General features: G+C 32.3%; 1 protein-coding gene across 5 annotated transcripts in view; it reads right to left on the bottom strand.

Annotated features, from left to right (window-relative positions):
• Window positions 1–20,443: 20,443 nt before the first annotated feature.
• LOC129223376 (replication factor C subunit 1-like) overlaps window positions 20,444–24,455 on the bottom strand; it is a 66,028-nt gene continuing 62,016 nt past the window's right edge. For all 5 annotated transcript variants that reach the window (XM_054857977.1, XM_054857985.1, XM_054857967.1 and 2 more), the window contains 2 exons: window positions 21,640–21,822; window positions 20,444–20,640 (listed from right to left, as the gene is read on the bottom strand). In XM_054857977.1, the coding sequence (XP_054713952.1) occupies window positions 20,542–20,640; window positions 21,640–21,822 (282 nt within the window). In that variant the 3' untranslated portion in view covers window positions 20,444–20,541. The remainder of the gene's footprint in view (window positions 20,641–21,639; window positions 21,823–24,455) is intronic.

Below are 24,455 nucleotides of genomic sequence, written 5' to 3' on the forward strand. Positions count from 1 at the left end.
AACGAAATCCACCTCACTCTGTCGTTCAGAATATCAACGAATTCGGGTATAAAATGCATCTGAATTTTGGAAGTGTGTCCTATACTCCATAAAATTTGGTATTTGTTAGTATGCAGCATTTGTAAACTATTTTCCTTGCTTACAGACATGGAATTTAGCTGTGCAAATGATTATACCAAAAGGCTTTACAGACTGCAGAAATTAATATAATAAAAGCATGTCATTTTTTACCTAATTCTTGACTATTTCACTTTGTCTACTTTTCGCTTGTCGAATTTTAAAGCATTCGGACGAACCTAAAAATCGGTTTGTCTGCCGAATAGCAAGTGTAACTCCAATTATTATTATTTCAGGTAGAAAAAGCAATTTAATGCCCATTGCCCATTTAGGGTTCTAAAATTAAAATTCAAATGGTCCAGTTCATTTTCGGCATTCGAAACCCCCCCCTCCCCCAACGCTCATGCTTGGGTGCCCAAATTCCTCCCTACCAAATTTGGTCGAGATCTAACATAAATTGTGGGTTTGTATAAGGAACATACACATGCATATGTACAATATATTCTGTTTTATTTATATAGATGACATAAGAATAATGTGAACAAATATTGGACTTCATATTTGAATTCAGTTTCTTGTTATTTTGGTTTTATTACAAAATATCAAAGTGTACAAACACGTTTGGGAACCACAATAGCTGCATATTGAAATATCACTTAACCATATTAAAAACCAGGCCTAAAGCAGTTACTACTATTCATTAATTGTTTTGCGTAGAAATGACATAAGAATTTGTAGTAGCTGTATGTTGCTGCCATCGTATCTCAATCAGCAACACGATAATCATGTCTGACTGTCTGAAATGTATAAATAATGACAATAATAATACCAATAATTCTAACTATGATCAATTTTGAACTGATAAATGTGTTACTGAACTCAAGGCTGAATGCAAATTTTGGTAAATTGAAATGTCCACAAATGTAACGGCTTCATTTTCTATACCAAATATGAAAAATTTTCTTCTTGACACACAATACCTCCAAGCTAGGCAGATTTTAAGTTCATTCTGAATCTTATGCATATAGGGGAGCTCAAACCAAAATTTTTAGGAGGGTGAAAGTTCTCAATTTTCCGAATGAAATTCTCGATTTTACTTTACGATTAAATATGAGCATGCACACGTCTACACATATTCGTCCTAATGAGAAAAGAACAATAGACATCTCTAAAAGAAAATTAAATTAAATAAAGAAAATAGAATCTAAATGTTACAATAGGCCCAAATTACCTCATAGTAGGTAAAATTTGGTCCTTGATCAGCATTTTTCTTACTACTATCTTTGATATTGATAAGATTTCTTGGACTTTAACTTAACATATGCATGGTTTGAAAGTAAGTAGTACTACACAAATCAATTTCAGCTTATTTGAAAAGTGGCAGATATGTGTAAAAATACTGTTTTAGAAGAATAAGGAGTGTTATCAAGTTTATATAAAATAATTCTCTTTAAAACTAATAAACAAAAGAAAAATGGGTCATGTTTTTGCTCAATTAAATATGTCTCTTCAATGTCAAGCAATGCTAACTACAAAATCATAATTATTTCCAATTTTTTAACATCAAATAACACATAAATCTTCAAGTACAGTAGAAGACCGTTTCATAGGTTTTGACATAATATAGATCATTTCACAAATTTTGAAACTTGTTTTCAGAATATATTTATGTTTGTACTTCAGAATAAGTTTTAACTGAAATTATAGCACCAATTATACAATAGATACATTTTTTCATTCACAAATTAATGTTTCACATTTAAAAGAAATTTTGTTATCCTGCAATTCTGCTAACATCATTGGTTTACATAACAATTGCATTTTCAAAACAGATCGGTTGCTTTTTTTTCACGCTGAATTCTTTAATCTTTCTGATTTTCTTGTAAAAGATTAGTTGCATTAATATGGAAAGATGAAAAAATTCAGTTTTCACAACAATTTTCACGTTTGCAAGGCGGAACAGACCGTTTTTTTAACTGCAAAACTTATTGTTTACTTCTGAAAAGTTGTGCGGTTAATAGAGATTTGGTCGGCGTTATAAAGGCATTCTACTGTACTTAGAGTGCATTTTCTAAATTCTACCGACATGCTTTTAAGTAGTATTTTTTGACATTAAGCGAAGGATGAATGTATTAACTCAAATAAAAGTAGAAAATAGAACTTACTCTTGATGAATTCGTGACTTTGTAATCCTTCCGAGAGATGTTCCGGATCCACTTAGATCTCAGTTGTTCGTCTTGAGGAAATCTAAACACGGACACTTTATTTCCATCATAGTTGCCTTTACAATTTGGCACACAGCAGTGGGAGGGCATGTCAACAAAATAAGTTGTCCAAATTAATTGGACAATTAACACGATTGCATCAAACTATAGAAAGTACACTCCTGCAATGGCGGCAGTGGTGTTCAACGCTTCACGTGCACGTCCACGACTTCTATCGTCTTCAGTGGGTGACTCAGAGGTAGCTTGGGGGGAGCGTCACGAGGCCTTCTAGTAATCCCGGTGGCGACGGCCTGCCTGGCAGAATTATGCTGCTTAGTGCGCTAGATGCTAATCACAGTATTACGACGCTGCTAGGTTAGGTTTGCCCCAACCATAGTAAATCATCTTGAAATTAATTATCATTAAATAATAAGTTATTAAAAAAAGAAAACAAAAGGTATGACTAATGAAGCTAAACTTGAATGAACTATTCATTGTTCACTGTCATCAAAAAGTATTCTAAACAAATTCAAGACGAAATATTTATCCTGGAATTTTGTTTTTAAACAATCTTCCCCATAAATAAATAAATTAAAAACATATTGACCCGAATCCATCTATGGGTGGGCAGTAAACGCAATCAGAAATTACCTGCTGGGTGGGGGCTTTTGGTTATAACTGCCTTCAAAGTACCGTATAAAAGGATTGACAACATGTGTTAAAACAAAGTGTTTTGGAAGTGGTTGGTTCTCAACCGCTAATCCCGCGTTTACGTGTCTGAGTCAGTTAAAGAGTATCTAATTTAAAAAAAATGAATAAATAAATCAGATATAAATCAAATAACTATTAATAGGAACTAGTGTTCGCCCAGTGGTCGAAATTCGACCATATTCATAAATGAATATTTGAGAAAACTTGTATGAATTTAACTATTTCCAACATTTTTATTTCTACTCTTACTCATGTTTACTGCATATCTGAAAACATACAATTTTTATACGGACACACAATACCACAGTAATAATTTATTCCAATTTTGCATTTTATTTGTTAATTTCAAAATAAATAGATGAAAGGGGATATTTCGGTGATGGGGTCGTTTCCTAAATTTTCAAAGTATTTTTTACTGAAAGAGGATGCTTAAAAAGGAAGGTTTTAACCATTTTTAAAATAATTTGAAAAAAAAAGTAATATTTTTTAACAACTATTTTAATCGATGCACAGATTGAAATTGATTTTTTGGCATCAAAAGCGATAAAATGCCACTCATTGATGCCATTAGCGTACAGCGCAAATTATCATAATCCAAAAACGCGGTATAGAGCAAGTCGTAAATATTTAGCGCGGCAATGGAGTTGCGCTCCAAAGCATATCACTTATAACGTCATATAAACCACGCCTTATTTCCAAAATCGGACATTCAAAAAAGTTAAAAAAAAAAAAAAGAAAAAAACTGTTAAGAACATAAAAGTTTTTTCTGGCTCAACATTTTTTTTTTCTCTTATTCTATCTATTTCAGTGACTAAAAGTAGTACTTTTGACTGAAGGAAACAACCCTATTAGCTTATTCTTTCAGAACTTTTTCTGCTGCGATTTGCTGTTCTCCAGCGATCCTTGAGCGACTATGAACTAGCAGGTGGCTACGAAAAGCTGTATGGGCCCCTGTACACTCGACGAGTGCTACACGCGGCAGATTAAGGAATTGATTGGCACCCCACCTCATTAACCCTTTGATTGATTACAGCCCATAAGCTATACGCCGCTATCTGTGGGAGCCAGCGGCAGAGTGTTTCCTAGTTTCCTGCTAGTTCATAGTCGCTCAAGGACCGCTGGAGAACAGCAAATCGCAGCAGAAAGAGTTCTGAAAGAACAAGCCACGTAACCCGCACCAAGTACGCGACAGCTATGGCTAGCACAGAATATTATTCAATACAGAAAAATTCGTTTTGGCTGTTAGCGAGCACTATCTATGGGATCTCTCAGCATGTGATTACTGTGATCAGAATTAAAAAAAATAATAAAAGCGTGGAGCATTGTAGCTCAAGCGACTAAGCAGCAAGTAATTAGACACAGAAGCAATCTCAGAACGCTCATCCTAAGATTGAATACTTGAGGAAAAAAGATGCACAAATATGCGGCACTATATAATCGCACCTTATTAATTTTACTTTTTAAAAACATATAATTGGCGGAAAAATCGTAGGGAATCAAAGTACTTCATTTTGCAAGGAAGAAAAAAAAATTTTTTTTCTTCATTTGATTAATTTTCCCTGAATTTCTGTTATTTTTTTTAAAAATTTCCTGATATTTTCCTGATTTGTCGCCACCCTGTTTTATAACGTTTCAATTTGTGGCAACCTCTCCTCTTCCTGATCTCTTCATTAATCCACAATACAAGAGCAGCTTCCATTTTCAGAATATTTACTTTACTAGACTGCTTTGCAAGCTTCAATATTGAAACTAAGTTCTGATCTTTTACGGATATCTTTTTGTTTTGACCTTTAATTGTACATATGGAAGATTCCCTCTACTTATTGTCGCGTTACCGTCGATGTTTTGTAGTTGTTCAAGCATATCAAGAATCTTGGCCTTTTTTAAAAAATTTTATCAGAAACTTTTTTTTTTTTCATCTTCACAAACTTTAGATAGAGGTGACACTAAGGTGCCATTATGTTTCATCAACTTTTATATTTAGAATGAAAAAAATGAATAAATGAAAGATGCTGAGTGGTTATTTGATGCACTAGACTAGTTTGGTGCAGGGTTGGCTTTTCGCCGGCAGAAACTGGTTATTACCGGTAAAAACCGGCAGAAACTGGCAAAAACTAGAAAACGTTTTTAATAGCTCTAGTAATTACTTAATGACAGGCAATAAAGTAAAATAAAAGATATAACTCCATTTCGTCATTGCAAAAACTTAAATATAATAGTTATTTAATAATTAGTGTAAAAATATGTTAAATAACAAGACTGACATTTCCAAAGCAAAGTAAAATTTATCATAGTTGAAATTGCTATGTGTTAGAAATTTTAGCCTTGTAATGTTGTAAGTAACAAATTTTTAGTTTGTTGTTTATAATTATTTTGTTTGCATTTAATATAAAGTGTAATATATATATCAAATATTTAAATAAATACAGATGTTTTATTTCATTAAACTCTAAAATTCAAGAACTTCTTATTTTACATTTAATATAACTGAATAAAGCTATTCTCAAAGAGCTTAATCAGGCAGTTACTGATAATCATTTACTCGCCTATATGCTCCATCAAAAGTATTTTGGAGTAAATTTATCATGCAATCAAGAAGAAAATGTCCGCACTTTACTCACAAATATTAACCCTGATTATGTACCTTATACCATTGCTTTACAAAACAAATCGGCCCCTTTTCCCAAAACCTATTTTTCCAATCACATTGTAACAACTACTCCAAATACCAGGTCCTCCAAAATGGTGGTCCAGTTTGAAAAAATGTGCTATAGATGAAAGTTATGTGAATCTTGCTTGTTCTTTGAGGATAATGCCAGTTAGTTCTGCTGGGATTGAAAGAATCTTCTCAAATTTCTCCTTTGTGCACAACAAATTGGGAACTTGGTTAGGTTTAGAAACAGAGTCAAAACTTTTATTTTGTTACAGGCTGCTGCAGTGGGAAAACAATGTAAAATTTGATTTTGAATGGTGATAGTGTTGTAAATAAATTGTATTTGGGTTAATATTTAATTATTTTTCTTATACATTTTCTATTGTATGTCAGGAGTTACATTTATGTCATTTTTTGAGTTTCCGCCAGTTTCTGCTATAAATGTGGCAGAAAGGGGTTTTTGCCATGCCGGTTTTAACCGGTTTCTACCAGTGGTTTTTACCGCCTCGGCAGAAACCTGCCAACCCTGGTTTGGTGTGGGAACTTTGGCTGTCAGTGATGCTTAAAGGGATGTAATAACATCCACGCAAGAAAGATTTAGTAGCCAATAACAAAGCTGATACTTCCTTCCAACAAAATTGAGTTGTGGGCGAAAAATTCGTGTTAGCTCTAAAATTCGTTACTCGTGAAAAATTCGCGGTATAGCCATTTCACGTAAGTCGAATCGCGTTGTAGTGGAAGTCGACTGTATTGGCAAAGTAGGCCTGTCGCTACATTGTATGCATAATTGTAAAAGTGGAGAAAGGGAACGCAAAAATTAATCTTCCTTCAATCATCATTCGCTGTTAAAAATTTAAAGTGTGCATATAAATAAAAATGCAAGAGTTATTTTGAAAATATTTATTATAGATGAAAAAGAAGTTTTAAAACATAAACTTAAAGTGCAAGTATAAACAGTAAATATATGTACGTAAACATATACTTTTGCTGGAAATGGGGGGAAATAAAGATGGACTGCCGTCTAAAATATACCAGCTCTCTATATAATGAGTAGTTAAACTTTTTTTTTCGTAATATAATTTTTTAATCTGGGTTGAAATAGTCAATTTAAAATTTAAAAAAAAAAATTCATTATTTCTTTTTTTCTATTCAACTCTTGTTTGATTGTTCTCTGATTCAACTGAATAATTTGTTTTCTCCTATCCTTCTGTATTTAAAGTGTAGTAATATGCTATCTATACTTAGTTTTATTTGAAGGTTTTTTTTTTTTTTTTGGTAAAGAATACCAAATGATATATATGAAATGAAGTACAATTTTTTTAAACGTAGATTTCAAGTTTAGTTGTGATCTGAAAAAGAAGAAGAAAAAAAAAAGAACAGATGAATAAAAGATTTTTTGCGGCAGGAAGTGTATTTATTTATTTTTGCTTTCAAATTGGAAATATATACTAAAAATGCAATACATATAACAATGTTAAAACTATGCAAACATATAATTCTATTATTTACATTCAAGTCAAAATTCTGAGCTTGTATACGATTCCTTATATTTATTCATTTGTTTATCCTTTTTTACTTTCTTCTATATCTAATATATAGAAAAAAGTATTGGATTCGTGCAAATTTTCGAATTTTGACGGATTCGAACGTTTTGAGGTGTGCTGAGTCCATTTCGACTATTTTTGGAAAATGTCTGTCTGTCTGTGTGTGTGTGTGTCACGTCCGTGTGTGACCAGTTTTTTTGTGGCCGCTCTACAGCAAAAACTACCGCATGAAATCGAACGAAATTTGGTACACACATGTGCCCCTATGTGAACTTGTGCCCATTGGTTTTTGGCGCGAATTCCTCCAAGGGGAGGTGGAGCAATGGGACGTTTTTTGAGTTACCTGTGCTTGCTATTCCATCAGGAAGTAATTTTCGGAATCAAACAAAATTTGGTCCATATGTTGCCCCTAACAGGAGCAGGTGCTGATTCAATTTTGGTGTCAATAGCTCAAACGGGGGTTGAGTTATAGAACGTTTTTTGTCGTCAATTGTGACTGCTGTATCTCAAGAAATAACAAACGGAATCAAACAAAATTTTTTTGACAAGTAGCCCTTAGTGGGTATAAGAGCTGATTTTATTTTGGTGTCAACAGCTAAAAAGGGGGGGTAGCGCAATCGCCCGTTCTTTTTTTCCATTGTGAGTGCCCTATCTCAAGAAGTAATGCTACGTTCTGGTTGAAATTTGGAATATATGTGAATCCATACGTAAACAGGCTTTGGTTCAATTTTGACTCCAATCGCTCCAAGAGGTGTTGATTTTTTTTTTTTTTTTTTTGTGAATAAAAATAGTTTTATTAATACAACAATAAGAAAGATAAATCGTAATAGATTGTCGTCTGCGTATTTCTCGTGATTTTAATTGTATGGAAATGATCGGAAATATTATCTCAATGATTTAAAATTTTTAACTGTTGCCATCTTAGTTTTGTTAATAAATAAAATATTTGTAATTAATTCAAGTAAGGCTTTTAAAGTAACTTTCAATTTTCGCTCTTTGTTTTTACAATAATTCAGACATTGGGATGATCGTCAAGTTTTCGCATGTGTAGTTTTGTTTTTGTTAGGAATATTGCTTCCTCGTCAAGCATGGGGAGGGATCAGAAAAAGGAAAAATATAGAAGAAAGTTTCGTGATGGCCACAACATACTAGTTTTTCCATTTGTTTATCCTTTTTTTCCTTTTGTTTCTCTTCTCATAAATTCTGTGCATCTAGGATATATTCGGGGTTTCTGCATGGCATGGGGCAAGGATACCTTGAATCGATGAGTTCTGGTAATAAACAATCAAAATAAAATTTGATCAGCGTGTTTTCCATTTGTGATGCCCAGAACTCATGGTCTAAGTCGATCTTTTCAATCTTTATGTCGCGTGGTGTCCACAGGGCAAATAAACAATAACTTCTTGAAATACGTAGTTGGCCCTGAATCTGAAAGTAAAATGTATGTTTTAAGTTAATACTTTTGATTGTGTTATTTTGTTTGTTGATATTCCAAAACGTAAATTTTCTTTCTAATGTGCTCTCCTCTGGGGTCAGCTTACTGCAAGAAGAGGGACATTTTACCTCCACCGAGCCATCATTGTCGATGAGTCCATCTAGACTTGCAGCTAAAAATGGCAGATTTTTGTCCATAAACAGACCACAAGGTTCTATTTTTGTTCCCATTTTTCTCATCTCATCCAGGGCATCTTTTTCATGTTTTTTTCCATATTTCATTCCTTTGAATTCAGAATTGTTATACAAAATTCTTTTAATTATACTATCGCATTTTGTGTGTGGTAGTTAATTACACACAATGCCAAAATTGGAAGCAGTTAAGCGTTTGCGCCTTTCTTTCATCCATTCATGGGACAAACTTTCAAGAGTTGTATTATGATTTTATTAAAATACGATTTACTTCTTCTTCAGAAACTGATAAACTGTGAGTGAACTTGTCCAATTTAATTTTGTAAATCGCTGGATCTAAGTCCGGTTTTTCAGCATTGCTCCCATAGGACACTGCGTCAGCTGGAGAAAAATGTCGTTTTCGGGTACAAGTTTTTTTTACGCAAGAAATAGTGTGCTCTCCTAGCAATTTTTCTTGCCTCGTACCTCTTGCTTATCTTCCAGGACTGCACCGATACAGAGCTTTCTGTAACTTGTATATCGGTGTTCTTGAATTGTAAGAAACCACAGCTGCATAACATCTTGCTTGATAAGACCATTTCAAGCAGTAGTTTACCCGCTTGCCTCTTATGAATTTCGAGGTAATGCTGTTGAACTCTTCTACCTTATTGCTGGTAACGTTTTTAATCAAGCTTTTGGCATGGTCTGAGAGTGCATTAAAAATATCCAATAATCTACAAAGTAGACAGCTACTTTTTAGTGCAGGCACATAGTTTTTATCCTTCTTATCACAGCAGAAATAAGATTCACAAGATTCGTGATGTCCAAATACATGATAAGGTACATTTATGATGTCTTGCCTCAAGGAACTTATTTTTTGATTCTTTGCTTTGTCTAAATCTTTTCAATATATAATTGCCATTGTTACGGCCATTCTCAATCGTAAGATGCGGCTTCCGATTAATTTGAGCAGATTAACGTGACCGATTTTGCTGTTTTTTGTGAGGTCTTTCAATTTATTACACATATTTCTTAATAGATGATTTTTGCATTCTATTTTCTCAACAGTCAAATTGTCGCCGTTGCTTATGAATCTAACTTATTTCACCCCATGCATTTCAATGCTTCTCGAGAAACCTTCTACAACTATATCTTCCATAGCTGATGAGCTTCCTGCAAAGTTCCTGAAACACTTGTGTTCATCTGGTTCCAAACCCTTTGATTCAGCTCTGGCACATATGACGCAATATTTGTTTCTCACTCCGGCAAATAAAACTTTTTTGCTTTCCAATCCAACTATGGCTGCCTAAAATGAAAAGAAAAGAAAATCAACTATTATAATTTGCTTTTGCATATTTTTAACAGAATATACTCTTCAGAAAACCAAATCAACAATGTGATGAATAACAGAAAAATCACAGTAGCATAGTCACGGCAATTAATGTAAGTTAATGAATCATAGAAAGAAGTTTCATGACAAAGCAAACTTTTCACTATTAAAAATGGACATTAATATAAGCCAGAGATGCCAACGGAAGAAGAGGGTTATAGCACAGAATGCACCATTGAAATATTTAAGGGGGAGAGGGGGGGGGGGGGTCAAAAATCTTAAGACTTTTTTGGAAGAAGGACCCTTGCTGTTAGGGGAGGGTGATGTCTATAATCTAAGAGGATGCACCATTTCTCTTAGTGGCGATGGGCGTCCCAGTAATAGGATTTTTTTTTTTTAGTTGTTGAAAGAATCAATGAAAAGATTTATCATCTAGAGTTTATAGGGCTGCGGAGTCGGAGAGAAACGGTAGGAGAGAAACCCCCTAACCATGGGAAAGAGGAAAACCCTAAACAGTGATTGAAATATTAATTCATTTTTATGAAATTTTCACGTGTGTTTTTTGCAAACCCAAGATGCATACAACGTTGTAATCAAGAAATCATATATGTTCTGATTTTATTTCATACCTTTTAATGTGAACCAAGTTTGTAGAATAGTTTTGAGATTTAAAAAACATTTATTATATTTTATGGGATCTTTTGGGTTAATGCTTTCACGCCACATATTATATGAATTTGCCGCCCCTAAGAAGCTTCCACCCAGTCTACGAGCCGCAACTTGGCCCAGGGATAAATTTCTTTTACTATTTTATAACTGAAATCAAATTAAAAAAAATAATACTGGTTGTGCTTTCTTCCGATTTAATAACTGCTTCTACTTACAAAACATTAGGGAACAACATCTTTGCTGACTTGAAAGTTAAAACAAGGAAACAAGCGGATGAGCGGGGGTATTACAGACAGAGAAAGTGCCATAAATAAGGAAGCCAGCTAGTTGCCAATGGCAGTTATTTTTTTATTAGTAAGTCTTCATACATAAATCAAACCAATTTGTAGTTTTTTTTTTTTTAATGTAAGAAAAGTCATTGAAAATTAGAGAAAAAAAAGATGCCCGGGTCGCAGTTGGAGTCTGCATGTTTTTCAACGACTCCGACTCCTTTACTCCAAAACCAGTCCGACTCGGATTCAAAACTTTCAATTAATTTGGTGCATTGCACATAAGAAAGAATATTTTTTCCTTATAACCTGGGGAGGCAATGGTCCTGCATTATTTGTATAACCAACACTTCTCTCATTATACTCTGTTGTCTTACATTGAAATCATCGTCATAGGCATAATTAATTATCTTCATATATATATTTTTTAAAAAGTATCGTCAAAGAAATGTGTAAACCCTGTTTGTTGCGGGTCCGTGTCCCCATAGCACATACAGCCTTCAAATTTTGTTCAAAATTACTTTGAGCCTTGGAGGTTTGCACCTGAGATCATGCCACTGATTGATGGATAGAGTGATGGATGAGACTGGGTAATCGCGAACTAATAGGGAAGTTGCAACCTATTAAATGTTCATATTTTGGCTATTGGATATTGTTAATTGACCCTCAAAACTAAAAAATTCACCATCGCCGAATTTTAAAACACCGTGGTTGATTTTTAATGAATTTTTAAAAATCCACGCGCAAAAGTGCGCGCTTCTGAAACGTCACGAGCCTACGTCACAGGGCGCGAATGGGCAGCCTTCCGCCGAAGATCCCTTGTTTTCGCTAGGAACATTTTGAGCGCGCTGATATTTTTATTTTTTAGAAATTCAATAATCCTTTTAAACACATTATGGAGGCCGGATTCGTTAAAGCACAATCTAAATAATCTTCCTCAAGTAACACCAATGAGATATTCGAATATTTTCGAGAGGATGAGAGGTTTAATGTTCCAGAAACGCGAGGAGTTAAATGCGAGGAGAAAGCCTTTTACGTTTCGTCTTCGAAGTCGAATGCGTGACCTTCGCTTCTCCCTTATCGGAAGAGGGGATGACGTCACTTCCTATGCCATTTGATGTCACAAGAGCTTGAACTTTAAAAATTAATTTAAAAAAAACTACTTATCGTATCGCAAAATTTTTTTTACCTATGATGTTCATACATGTTACTCTATCATATAAAAATAAAATTGAAAAATCGAAAACTTCCCTATTCCAAGCTCAGTATTTCTAAATGTAAACAATTCTCCCTTGCCACACATGTCGACGAAAAAGGGAGAGTAGTATTTCACCTTGGAGCGACAAATTAAAGTCATTGTGCCCACTGAGAAAATACCCCCCCTTCCCGCCACCTTGCAAAGTGACCCTAAGGGCCCCTGTACACTCGACGACTGCTATGAGCGACCAATTGAGGAATCGATTAGCACCCTACCTCATTAGCACTTTTATTGATGATGGGCGATATGCTTTACGTGGGTATCTGTGGGAGACGGCCGCACAGCTTTTCGTAGTATCCTGCTAGTTCATAGTCACTCTCAGCAAGTGATTACTGTGATCAGAATAAAAAAAAAGCTTGATTTTAAAACTATTTTTCTCTTAATGATTTTAAATCAAGGCCGACCTCCCATTGGGGCCTCTCTGCCAATCATATCACCTACTTTGTGCACAAAATATTCACCACAAGCTGTCTCAGTTCTCTATACAGACATGCATTACATTAAACAAGTTCTTAAAAATAATTTTTTGTGCACAATTTTATATATTTTCATTTATAATTAGGTCGGAAGTTGGGATTTAATCCAACATATTATTTTTCTGAATATTTTATTCAATTTATCATCGCAATGATCACAATAAAATGATTAAAATGCATGGGATGCCCCAAAATATATTTTAAATAGAAGAAAAATTAAAATATGTAGGGGAACATGGGGAAAGTGAAATGGTCAGATGTTTACTCTGCTTTTATTTCCACCTATTTGGTATTATTTTAAAAATTTAGTACCATATGTAGCATATTCCAGTCAGGAAAAAAATACCGTCAAATATTAAAGCATTTGGTAACACAGGCATTTTTTAAAAATTGACACTCATACTGCAATATTTTGTAGTAAAACAAAAAATATTTGTTACTACAAATGATCAAGTTCTTGTTATGAACATTTTAAATATCAATTGGGTTACCCTAATATTCAATGCAGTATTGATTTAGTTAATATTAAGCTTATTTGTATTTTGAATAAATTATACAATTAATCAAGTACATACGGGGCAAAGTTTGTTTTATTTACTCACTCAATAATTTAATATAAATCACTTACGTTTCATTTATTAATTTATTCATTTACATTCCTTCATTTAGTTATCCACTTATATTTATTAATTCATTTACTTATTTTCTTATTCATTCATTCATTCTTTTACTCGCTCATTTATTTTTCTTCACATATTAATTTATTTATTCATTTAGTTATTCATTTATTGTTTCATTATCTTTTCATTTATTCATTTAACTTTTTGCTTACTGATTCTTTTGATCAAAAAAATATTTTGAAATCGAATAGAAAATATTTCATTTGAAAAATATTTTATTTTTCACTTTGCCTCATGAAAAAAAGTGAAAATTTCTCTTTCTTTTTTTAAGGACTCAAAATTACTGCCAAAAATAAAAAATAATGTTTCAATGCAAGTTTTACTATAAAATATAATGTTCTTATGTACTGTAATTTTCAAAACAAATTTTTGATTTGTTCATTTTGAAAAAACTCAGTCATCTTAACCGTTTCACTTTGCCCCACATTCCCCTACATAGAGAGAGAGATATTTAGAATACTGTAAGGAAGAGATACCAGCTGTTCTAAATCTTTTTAGACAAAAAAAAAAAAAAAAGAAAAAAGAAACTAAAAGAAAATAAAGCTGTATCAAGAAACTCAAGAGCCATGATATTTATATTTCAATGAAAAGGAAAACATTACTTATATAAGATAGCACTGCTAAATTTCTTCAAAAACTTTTTTGTTGGTGGGGGGGCACAGACGTTCCTTTCTTAAACACGTAAAAATTCGAGGTGTAAATTGAAAAATGTACTATGGAAAAAACAAAACAGTTCAACCTTTTTGGGAAAAAAAACTTTGGGAGGATGTCTTACAACATATGTTAAGTAATAAATATAAGATTAAGGACGTAGTGAAATGGGGGGGGGGGGGGAGAAAAGTGTTTTCCGAGTCTAATCCCATCCTTTTACGTCAACAAAAGTAGCCTAACATTGTGTTTTTGTAACTTTAATTTCAGAAATATTCCAGAAGAGATTCCTTGAACCTGCTGCTACTAACATCTTCAAAGATTATCTAAACTTGCTTTTCATGAAACGTTAATATCAAAAAGTTTCCGAGTTAAACTCAACAAGTTTAACGTTATTAAAAACGAACTTGAATTGCGCATTAAGGTCTTAAATATCGAAAAATTTCTGAGGAGAGTGCCAAACCCTATTTCTTTTCCAAACACGTGGTCTAAAATTTCAAAAATTTTCCGGAAAAGAGTTCACAAATCCCATCTTCTCAACCAGAACCATCAAAAAAGCATTAGATGTCCTACAATGCATATTCAGAGTTTTCATTTCAAAAATGTTTAGGCAAAAGCCCTAGAACCCTCTATCTTCATGTTATAACAGATCGTCTAAAATTTAGTTTGGAGGACCTCAAGTATAAAAACTTCCCTGAAAAGTGACTCTGACTTCAGCACTCCCCCCACCTCATTAAAAATAATCTAAAATTTCGTTTTTAGGATCTACATTTTTCAAACTTTGCGGAAGAGAGTAGAAAAACCCCATCCCCAAACCCGTCATTTCAAAGTTTGACAGGAAGGGGGACAAAAGGCATATACTCAATGCATTGGAAAAAACACAAAAATACATGCAAAATGGACATTTTCTTTTTATTTAGAAATCTGCCCCGCATAAAAAAAATTTACGGGGGAGCAGCCTCTCCCCAGCAGTAGCGGATTTTAGGAGGGGCCTAGGGGGTCTGTGCCCCCCCCCCCCGCAATTTGATGAATTAATATTACTACTTTATTTATTACTCTTTAATCAACCTTTTTTTTGCATTTTCTTTTACATAGTTAATTAAAAAGAACACAAAACACACACAGCATATTTTGAATAAAAGCATTTTTGTTAGCTAAAGAAGTATTGCTTGAGTCAGAGGTCCAGAGTTGCAGAATACATTTAACTCACTGGTTTCAAATTCAAGGGACCATATTAATTCGAATCATCCACCAATTCTTCTTTGATGGAATCAATAACTAACATTTATTTTAAAAAAATGTGTAGACACACCTAAAAGAGTCATTTTGATCAAAGAACCTATTCCCGAAGTAATAGATTTCCTTTTCAGCTTATAAAAAAAATGCAAAATGAAAGAAATTATATGGTAGTTTCTGGAAAAACAATGATTTTTAATGGAAACGGCATATAGTATCAATATGTTATCTTAATTGTATCATGGCTTTAAAAACAAATCAGCAACTGTTTTGAAATCCACACACAAACAATTTCTAAATTCTTCAGTAAAACTGACATGTTATGAAGTTATGATTTTCTTTATAAATTAATTAAAAAGAATTCAAGTGAGGTATGGGTTTATTTAATAACCAATCTTTTAATCTGTCAATTCTTATCTTTCAATTTATTAATCAATATGACAATGCTCCTATGTAAAGCCACTCATTGTCTAGCATCGTGGTGACATTATATTGGGTTTAGTATTTAAATGGTTTGAAACCTTAAAGATATTTTCCGTCCACATTAAAAGTACATTAGTGCATAATATTCATGTACCTAGAAGTAGTTTCATCAACCTGAAGGAATTCTAAAGAAGAAATAAATAAAAAACACGAACATTTGAAAATAAAGTTATTAAAACTTTGTTATGAAACATCGAAGGTGCCGGTGGGCGGGGCGGGGGTGAGGGGGCTATTCAATTTCCCGTGCCCCCTCTAAAAGATTTTCTGTATCTGCCCCTGCTCCCCAGCATCAGTAGAGATCCTCAAAATTTTCCTTTTTATGACTTTCATTTAAAAGGAGGGACGGGTGTTAGTCCCCGAACCAGGGTGGCGACAGGAACTGGGAAAAAAAGTTCCCTGACTTTTCCCTGATTTCCCTGATTAAGTTCACCAAATTTCCCTGATTTACGTTATCACTGATAATGGTTTCTTTTCTTTGCCCTACCTGAAAAGCATTGCATATTAAATAAAATGCAGTGTTTAGAACGGTTTAAGCTGTTAATTAAAAATATATTTTCAAAAGATGCTCCTTTTTTGTTTTGGTAAAAATAGTGTATTAAATTATTGACTGAGAAATATTGTAGGAAATCTAAAACAAATACTTTACTTCCAGGAACCAGTCAACACAAGCATTCTAAGAAATTATTGGAACCACTCTTAAAGAAATATCTAATCATGATAAAACTAAAAAATTTAAATGGAAATAATCTTGAACTGAATTTTCAAGCAGTATAATTGTTGCTGCAAGAATAACAAGTGATAGTTAATGTATAGAAGTAATGTAGTTTTATTTACGTAAATAATACTGTCGTGTGCAGGTAAACGGCAGTATCTGCAGAAGTTAGTTTTCGAGATATTTGAAGAAATGTGTGGTGGATTCAATACTAACAATAGGAAAATGTTGCAGTTGGACGTTTTTGTCGCGCCTCTTTTTCAGCGGAAACCAAATAAGCAAGCTTGTACAATCAAGATAACGTACAATAGATGACAAAAATGAAAAAAAAAAAGTGTAGTTACTGCCCTTTATTTACTTACGGCAGAATAGACATATTTATGTAAAACAAATTGAAATCTTTCAACAACCAGTCATATTGAGCTATTCTCTAATCAAGAACTTACGTTTTAATGAATGAATACAGCATTTTAACCATTAAATAATAAATAATAATATTTACTTATGTACACAACTCAATTTCAAATAATTTCATTAGTTGTCAAAAAAAAAAAAAATCTTAGATTACTTTTTAGTAAAAAACACATTGAAATTCAAAAATAATTATTAATTTTAATATGTATATGGTTTTAAAATAAAAGTGTTTTAAAGTCTGAAAAAAAACAAAAAAAACCTTCGTATAATCAGGAGTGACAGCAAATAATACTATGTGCAAAAAAAAAAAAAAAATTGATTTTCAGTCAAATTCCAATTTTAGCAATTAAATTAAAAACGCCAAGTGATAACTTTTAAGATTTTTTCAGCATTAATTTAAAAAAAAAGATTTTTTTTTTTTTGGAAATCGTGATAGCAGTATGCTAATTACTTCAAGACAATGAGTAAAGGCAAGGGAGCAAAGTCATTAACGAAGGCTTCCTCTTTGCCTGTCGGGTTGTTTATTTTAAGTAGCTTGGAATGCTTGGAAGGAAAATTCAAGCAATGTAAAATAAACAACTTTACAGACACACAAGCAATCTTAGAAAGCTCATCCTAAGATTGAATACTTTGACCTTGAGGAAAAAAGATGCAAAAATATGCGGCACTGGTATAATCACAACTCATTAATTTTACTTTTTCAGAACAAATAATTGGCGGAAAATTCGAAGGGAATCAACGTACTTCATTTTGCAAGGAAAATTTTTTTTTCTTCATTTAATCAATTTTCAATGAATTTTTGTTACTTTTTCAAAATTCCCTGATTTTTCCCTGAGTGATAAAGTTCCCTGACTTTTCCCTGATCTCCCTGATCTGTCGCCACCCTGCCGAACTCATTCCTGCGTCTAACGTCTAACATCATCTCTGGCACAAAATAAATAAATAAAAGAGAAAGAGAGAAAGGAAAAAGTAAAGAATAGAAGAATCATGGATAAAAGCGCTGGTATAATTTAAAAAAAAAAGGATTATAGGAAAAAAAATTCTGCTCATCACAAAATATGCTACATAAAATAGAGTGAATATTGAAGATAAAAATTTAGTATCTTGTTTTCCAAAACAAAACTAGAGCTAACCCAAATTAGAGCAGTTCCAGCACTATTACTTCGAAAATTCGTGGTTAAACAACAAAATCTATTATAAAAACAGCTAACTTACCACGCCTGATAAAGATGCATAGTTCGTCTTGTAAGAGCATTTGGCCCAATTTCCATCAACGACGACTGTGATAAGTGGTAGTACGCCATCAGAATCTATGTCCTTGCGCTGGATTGCAAGACGTTTCTCTTCAGAAACAGCTGATTCCATTTGCTTTAAAGTTGTTGCTTCCCAGGCCTCTGAGAGTTTCTCTTGTGTTTTGAGGAAAGTCTTTTTCAACATTGATGGAATATTAATTGCCGAGAAGAACTCTTCCATGTGAAAAAAATCTCCGCCAATGGTTATAATTCCAAACTGCTGCGGTATTGGTGTCCGTAGTTGGGTTTTGAGTATCATCTGCCCAAATAACTTTTGTAAAATTGCACATACAGCATTTTCATTTTAATTCCTGAACTGAGACCATTTTTTTTTCTTGGACAGTATGAACATATCAGAAAAAGTACAGCTCAATGGACTGTGTTTATTACAGTCTTGAATTTGCGAAATAAAAAAGTTAATGTCAATTATTCGCCTGCCAGAAATCAAAAAGGATTCTTCAGGAGTGGAAATGCTATCACCGTGAGCACTTGCATTATTTTCTGTTTGTCTAAAATGAGAGGAAAAAAAATTAAGTTGCAGAATGTTTTATATAGTAAAAAATACAGGGCAATACATGTACAATAACTTAATAATTAAGACAGTTTGTCATATTGAGGGGTGGAGCTAAAAAGAAGATAGACCGATCGCAAACATAAAACAAAATATATCTATATTATCGAAAATACTACATACATAGAATACTAAATGAACGATATTAAGAAAAAGTTAATATTCTATGCTAAGACAAATCCAAAAAAATTCCATAATCTAGAAACTGGTCAGAAGTGAAACAAAATTAAATAATTTTTTTCGAATCGATGCAAAAACTTATTTTCTAAAATATAAGTTAAATTTTATGTTCCTAATACATAAATAAGCCTCTCCAATTTAAAGTGGAAAGTATTTAATTTATTTTTTTAAATCATGCATCCCATGTTTCTTTTTTTTAGTGTCTTACATCAAATTTGCTTTGCTGAATAGAAAGGAGGAAAGTTAATTAAAAAAAAATAATAATAATGAATGCATTTCTAAACGAGCTGATGTGTGCATCACATGATTTCTTTTTATTCCAATTTAAAGATAATAGTGCCTCGGAGTGAGCAAAAAAACACTTCAAATACTTTCATTCCAAGTCTGTTGCAAACCGAAGCAAAGAAAACGTTTTATACAGATAAATTTTTCCAATATTGGCAGTTTTAATGTGATTCTATGGTTAACTCTCTAAATATGGCCAAATCAAAACCAGAGTTTAAAAAAAAAAAAAAAAACCCGCCAAATTCGTCGCCAAGTTCGCAAAAAAACTTGGCGACCAAAAGCTTCGCAATATATTGCCAAGTGTTTGCCAAATTATAGCACCGCTTGAGTATACATTGAAGTTAACAATGATTTTACCCCAAAAAGTTGTAAGAAACCCCCTTTGGAACATCCAAATGCAAGCAAAAGAGAAGGTGCACAACTAGACCCCACTTGGAGCCGATGTACCAAATTTCAACTTCCTAGGACATACATACTGTTCTTGAGTTACGCAAGATACATATGCACGTCACGAGAAAACTCGTTGTAATTAACTCGGGGTTCGTCAAAATGGATTCTTCAGGTGTCTATACGTTCTTAGGCATTTATATACACGTGTGGTCAGGTTGAAAAAAAAATCAATATTCATTCAGGGGTGAGCAAAATGGAAATTAAGGCCGATCTTTGAGTGAAATTTTTTTCACGAATACAATACTTGCTTTTTTGTAAAAGGAAGTAAAAAGGAGGACTGAACCACTTAGAAATTGTTAAAAATACACATTTTTTTACTAATGTGGTTTATTTTATTCATTTATATCTCCTCAAATATATACAATTAAACACTCGAAATTTAGCCTCTTCTATATTAAATAAAATTGATAAAAGTCAAACTTACCTTTTTCGCCAATTTACTAGATTTCCACCCTTGTTTGGTTTTCTTTTTGCAGATAAAATTAGCTGACGACGTTTCGTGGGGTACTAATACTGACGAAAAATCGATCAACAGACAAAGTGGCTTTTGCGATGATTTCTTTCGGGAATTGTCGACTTTAGTTGGTGGTGGAAAAACAGGATGCTCCTCCTGCTTTTAGAATTAAAGTCAGCTTCCAATAATTTTATTACGAAACTTTAATAACAATAAGAACATTTTAGAATAATAGTGAAAAAAATACTCTAAGTTTTTGTCTAAAAAATACTTTTATTTTTATTCGTAAAACAGTATGATAACAATTATGGTACAGTTATATTTGTAAAACTTTAAAATAAGGCATTAAATATCACACAGCTACTTAGTTTTTCCTTTCTTAGAAGAGTTTTTCTTTCTCTCTTTAGAGGTGGAAGCCTCACTTTGAGATTGAGTTGCTTTCTTAGATGGTTTCTTTACCTATGAATAAAATGCACTACATTTAATCAAATAGCACTTTAACTCTTAATGTCCATTTTATGAATTACTTCTGACAAAAATGTAATTGCAATGATATTTTGATACTAGTTAATGACATCAGCAGCTCTTGTATTATTAGGGTGTAATTGTATTTGCAGTGCTTTCGTGCACTAAGATGCACATGAATAACAAATTGTTCTAAGCTGAAATTTACTCTTAAAAACAGATACTGTAACAATAAAGTTTGAAATTAAAAAAAAAAAGTTAAAAATAACACATGAAGAATTTTAACATTACTAGAGTTATAGTTGTTTAATTTATACAAACATCTTTTTGCCATATACGAGTACTTCATACTTTTACACCTCATTAGTGCTGATTTTTCAAAAACTTTTCACCATAGAAAATACCAAATAAATCAGGAACAATATCAATAGTTTGTAATAGATGTTAAAGAAAAAAGAGAAAAGATATGAAGACAAATTTTAGAATTAAATTTGCCAATTTGTGGAAGTATCGTAAGATATAATTATAAATATAAAATAAAAATATTTTGCCTACATAGCATCTGTTAATAATAATTCAGGTGGAGTCTGTATTTGAATTTTATTCTTAAAGATGCTTACGATAAAACATGGTTGATACATTTATGGTAGTACCTCAGTATAAAAAGTAGCAAATTACCAAGAAAAATTAAGCAGTACAGATAAAATAAATAAACTAAAAAAAAAAAAACCTTCAATACAAGTAACACAGTACTGATTAAAAAGTCGAAAGAGTTGATGACAAAAATATTTTTCAGAACTTTTAAATAATTCAATTGTTTGTTAAAAGCTTTGCTTTACAAAATGTTTCTTGAATTATAATTAATTTTAATTGCAAGACCTAATCAAAAACGACCAATGACAGATAACACATGCGGAATAAGTTTAAAGAAGAAATGTTCAAGACATTAAAATTCCAACGCCTTACATCAGATAAGAACTTTAAAAGGCTTACTTTGATCATAGCATCATTTTCTAACTTATCATCCTCCTCTTCTTCTGACTCAAGAGCATTTTCTTCCTCTCCAAGATTTTCATCAGCATTCGCAGCTGATCCTTTTTTCTTTTTAACATTAGTGACAGCATATGGATTTTTACTACATTCTTTATTATATGTTCTAGTAAAGGCAGCTTTTACCTGAAATAAATTAAAGGTAGGAAAAAATGTGCTCCACAAGGAAATCAGTCACAGTTTGTACAGCAAAACTTGTACAATTGTTTTGTCAGAGCGACAAATGTTTTCCCAGTGAAAATTAAGTACAAAGTATTCAATCTTTTAGAGATATATCAACATCAAAATAGTTAGCTAAATAATACAGAACTTTTTCTTAACCTGAAACATTTATTTTCTCTTTAAATTAAGACACTTTAATAGTAATATTCATCAATTTTTTAATCGATATACCGACCTCATAAATACTTATAAAAGAAAGGTAAGAAGGATTTAAGGTTAGGCAACAATTAACTATTACCCTTTTATTATACATAAATAGTTAAATAAGTAACAATGTGTCTTAACTGCCTTGCTAAATAAAATATCATTTAACAGATTAAATGAACTCATGATTGTGTTTGTGCAATTCAGCAATTTCAGAAAAAGTTTATAGTCTGGAACCATTTTATGTATAGTGTTTAACTTGTACAACATTTTAGGACTGCAGGTGCAGATTTTGTCTGATCTAGTAGCTTATACTGAAATAAGTAAAAGTTTTTGCTCTAAATCCACTTTGTAGCTCAGCATAATGTTTTATTTGTTTACTGTTGCTAAAACCGGAACTGCTGATGCTCAACAAGGCAGATAATTTCACAAAATGACTGAATGATACTGACAAGTAAATATCCCTAAGAGTTTATATATACATGCTTAGTAGTTCTAATATAGCCTACATGGACGTACATGCTTAATGTTTTTCCTATGTTTAATAGCCATATGCTTAATAATTGAATCAATTATTTCAAAAAGGGCATGTCCAACTAATGCACCTTTTCAGAAATCAATAAAAAGTGATTTTTCATTCATGAATGAACGAAGTCCAACGAAAATTTTTATGACTAATCTAGCCACAAGTAGGATCACTACCTTACTTTAAATTAAGTTTCATTTCATCACTAAAATTAATTGATTTTTTTTTTTTTTTAGTTTGGACTTATGCTCTTTCTACAATAAATATCCTGACAGACTAGTTTAGCGTGATGAAAATGTGAGTCAAGTGAAACAGATTTGTTTCAAACTGATTTATGATAATAAAAAATAATATAACAAAGGGACAAAACAATTAGGGAATTCCATATTCAAAAATTTATAATCTTAAGAAAATACATTGAGTATTTTCCTCTTTCTCTGGTCTTGTTTTAGAGAAATAATAAAGTCTAAAATAAAGGAAAGGGAAATAAGAAAGTGTAAAAATACAAAAACTAACAAACTGAGATAAAAAGCAAAAGTTTTACACATGTGTATAAAAATATTCATATTCATCAAATACATCCTCCACGGAAATATTTTTTTCTATCCTTCTCTTGTCTAGTTTTGTGTACCAAGTTTGATGTACATATGACTATGTTCAAAATTGCACTGAATAATCATCTTGATATTTGTTATTTCTTCCAACAATATGAAAATTTTCCCTTTATGCTCAATATTGGCAAAGGTAGTTGAGCTGACAACCGTTACCTTGCAACACTCTTTTGAAAACCGTCTATAAAAAAAGAGCCTGAAACCGTTCCTTTGATGTTCTATCGAATATTAAAATATCATGAATGTTGATAATTGAAAACATTTGTCGCCCAGTAGAATCTTTTTCCAAAATCTCAATTTGGGAGATAAGTCCTCTTAAAAAATGAAGGGCACCTGTTTTAGCAGTTATATTTATTGTTTTCAACAGATGTGACGGTGAATCTTGATGTAATTTCAAAATTTCACTTATAAGAGTTTGGATTTTACATGGTAATAATCTGTCATATTTGTTTAACATTCGTATTATTGTTTTAAAATCCCGGTCGCAAAGGACAAATAAATTTACTCTCGGAGGAAAGTCATCAGCAATCTTGTTAAATTTCTTCAGTGTTATTTCTAAGAAAAAGTCTCCTGCAGTGTCGTTCTTATTTTGACCAGAGTATATCTCACTGAAAGCATATAGTTTTTCCACAGTTCTTAGAGTAATGTTAATAAAACCCTGGAGAAATTAGCGAATTTCATTCGGATTCCGTGATTTCGAACCTTTTCCTTAACCCAACAAACTGACATAATTACCATTACCAAAATTATGCTAGATCAAAGGAGTTATTTGTTTTTACTTCATTACGCCAAAAAATCTAGTTCTTCTATGATCTTGCCATTGTGTCTTACTATTTCTTCCTTCACGTTTAGTGCAAAGGGCATAATTCCGGGACTTATGCCCTTTCTACACTAAACGAAAAATGTGATCCCTAAATAAAGTGCTTTTTAAGAATCCTTGTACAAGGATTGACTTCCCTGCTACACTAATTGGTGTCTCTACATACAAATATGGGAAAACCACAGCTAACTCAATTTTGAAAAAAAGTGTGACTTATGCCCTTTCTGAAATAATTGATTCAGTTTTCCTATAGTCGTTAGACATACTGAATGCATAATAGTAATCAAAGGGAGGCAAAAGTATTTCACAGGAAAACATCCAGAAAGTCAACAGACCCTGTTAGAACATCAGATACTAACCATACAGAAATTGATGTTAACAGAATTATTTCAAACTATGCAGAAATATATGATAAATAGTTATGCTCACATTATAT

Source organism: Uloborus diversus, chromosome 1 (genome assembly GCF_026930045.1).
Source record: "Uloborus diversus isolate 005 chromosome 1, Udiv.v.3.1, whole genome shotgun sequence".
Classification (NCBI taxonomy): Eukaryota; Metazoa; Arthropoda; class Arachnida; order Araneae; family Uloboridae; genus Uloborus; species Uloborus diversus.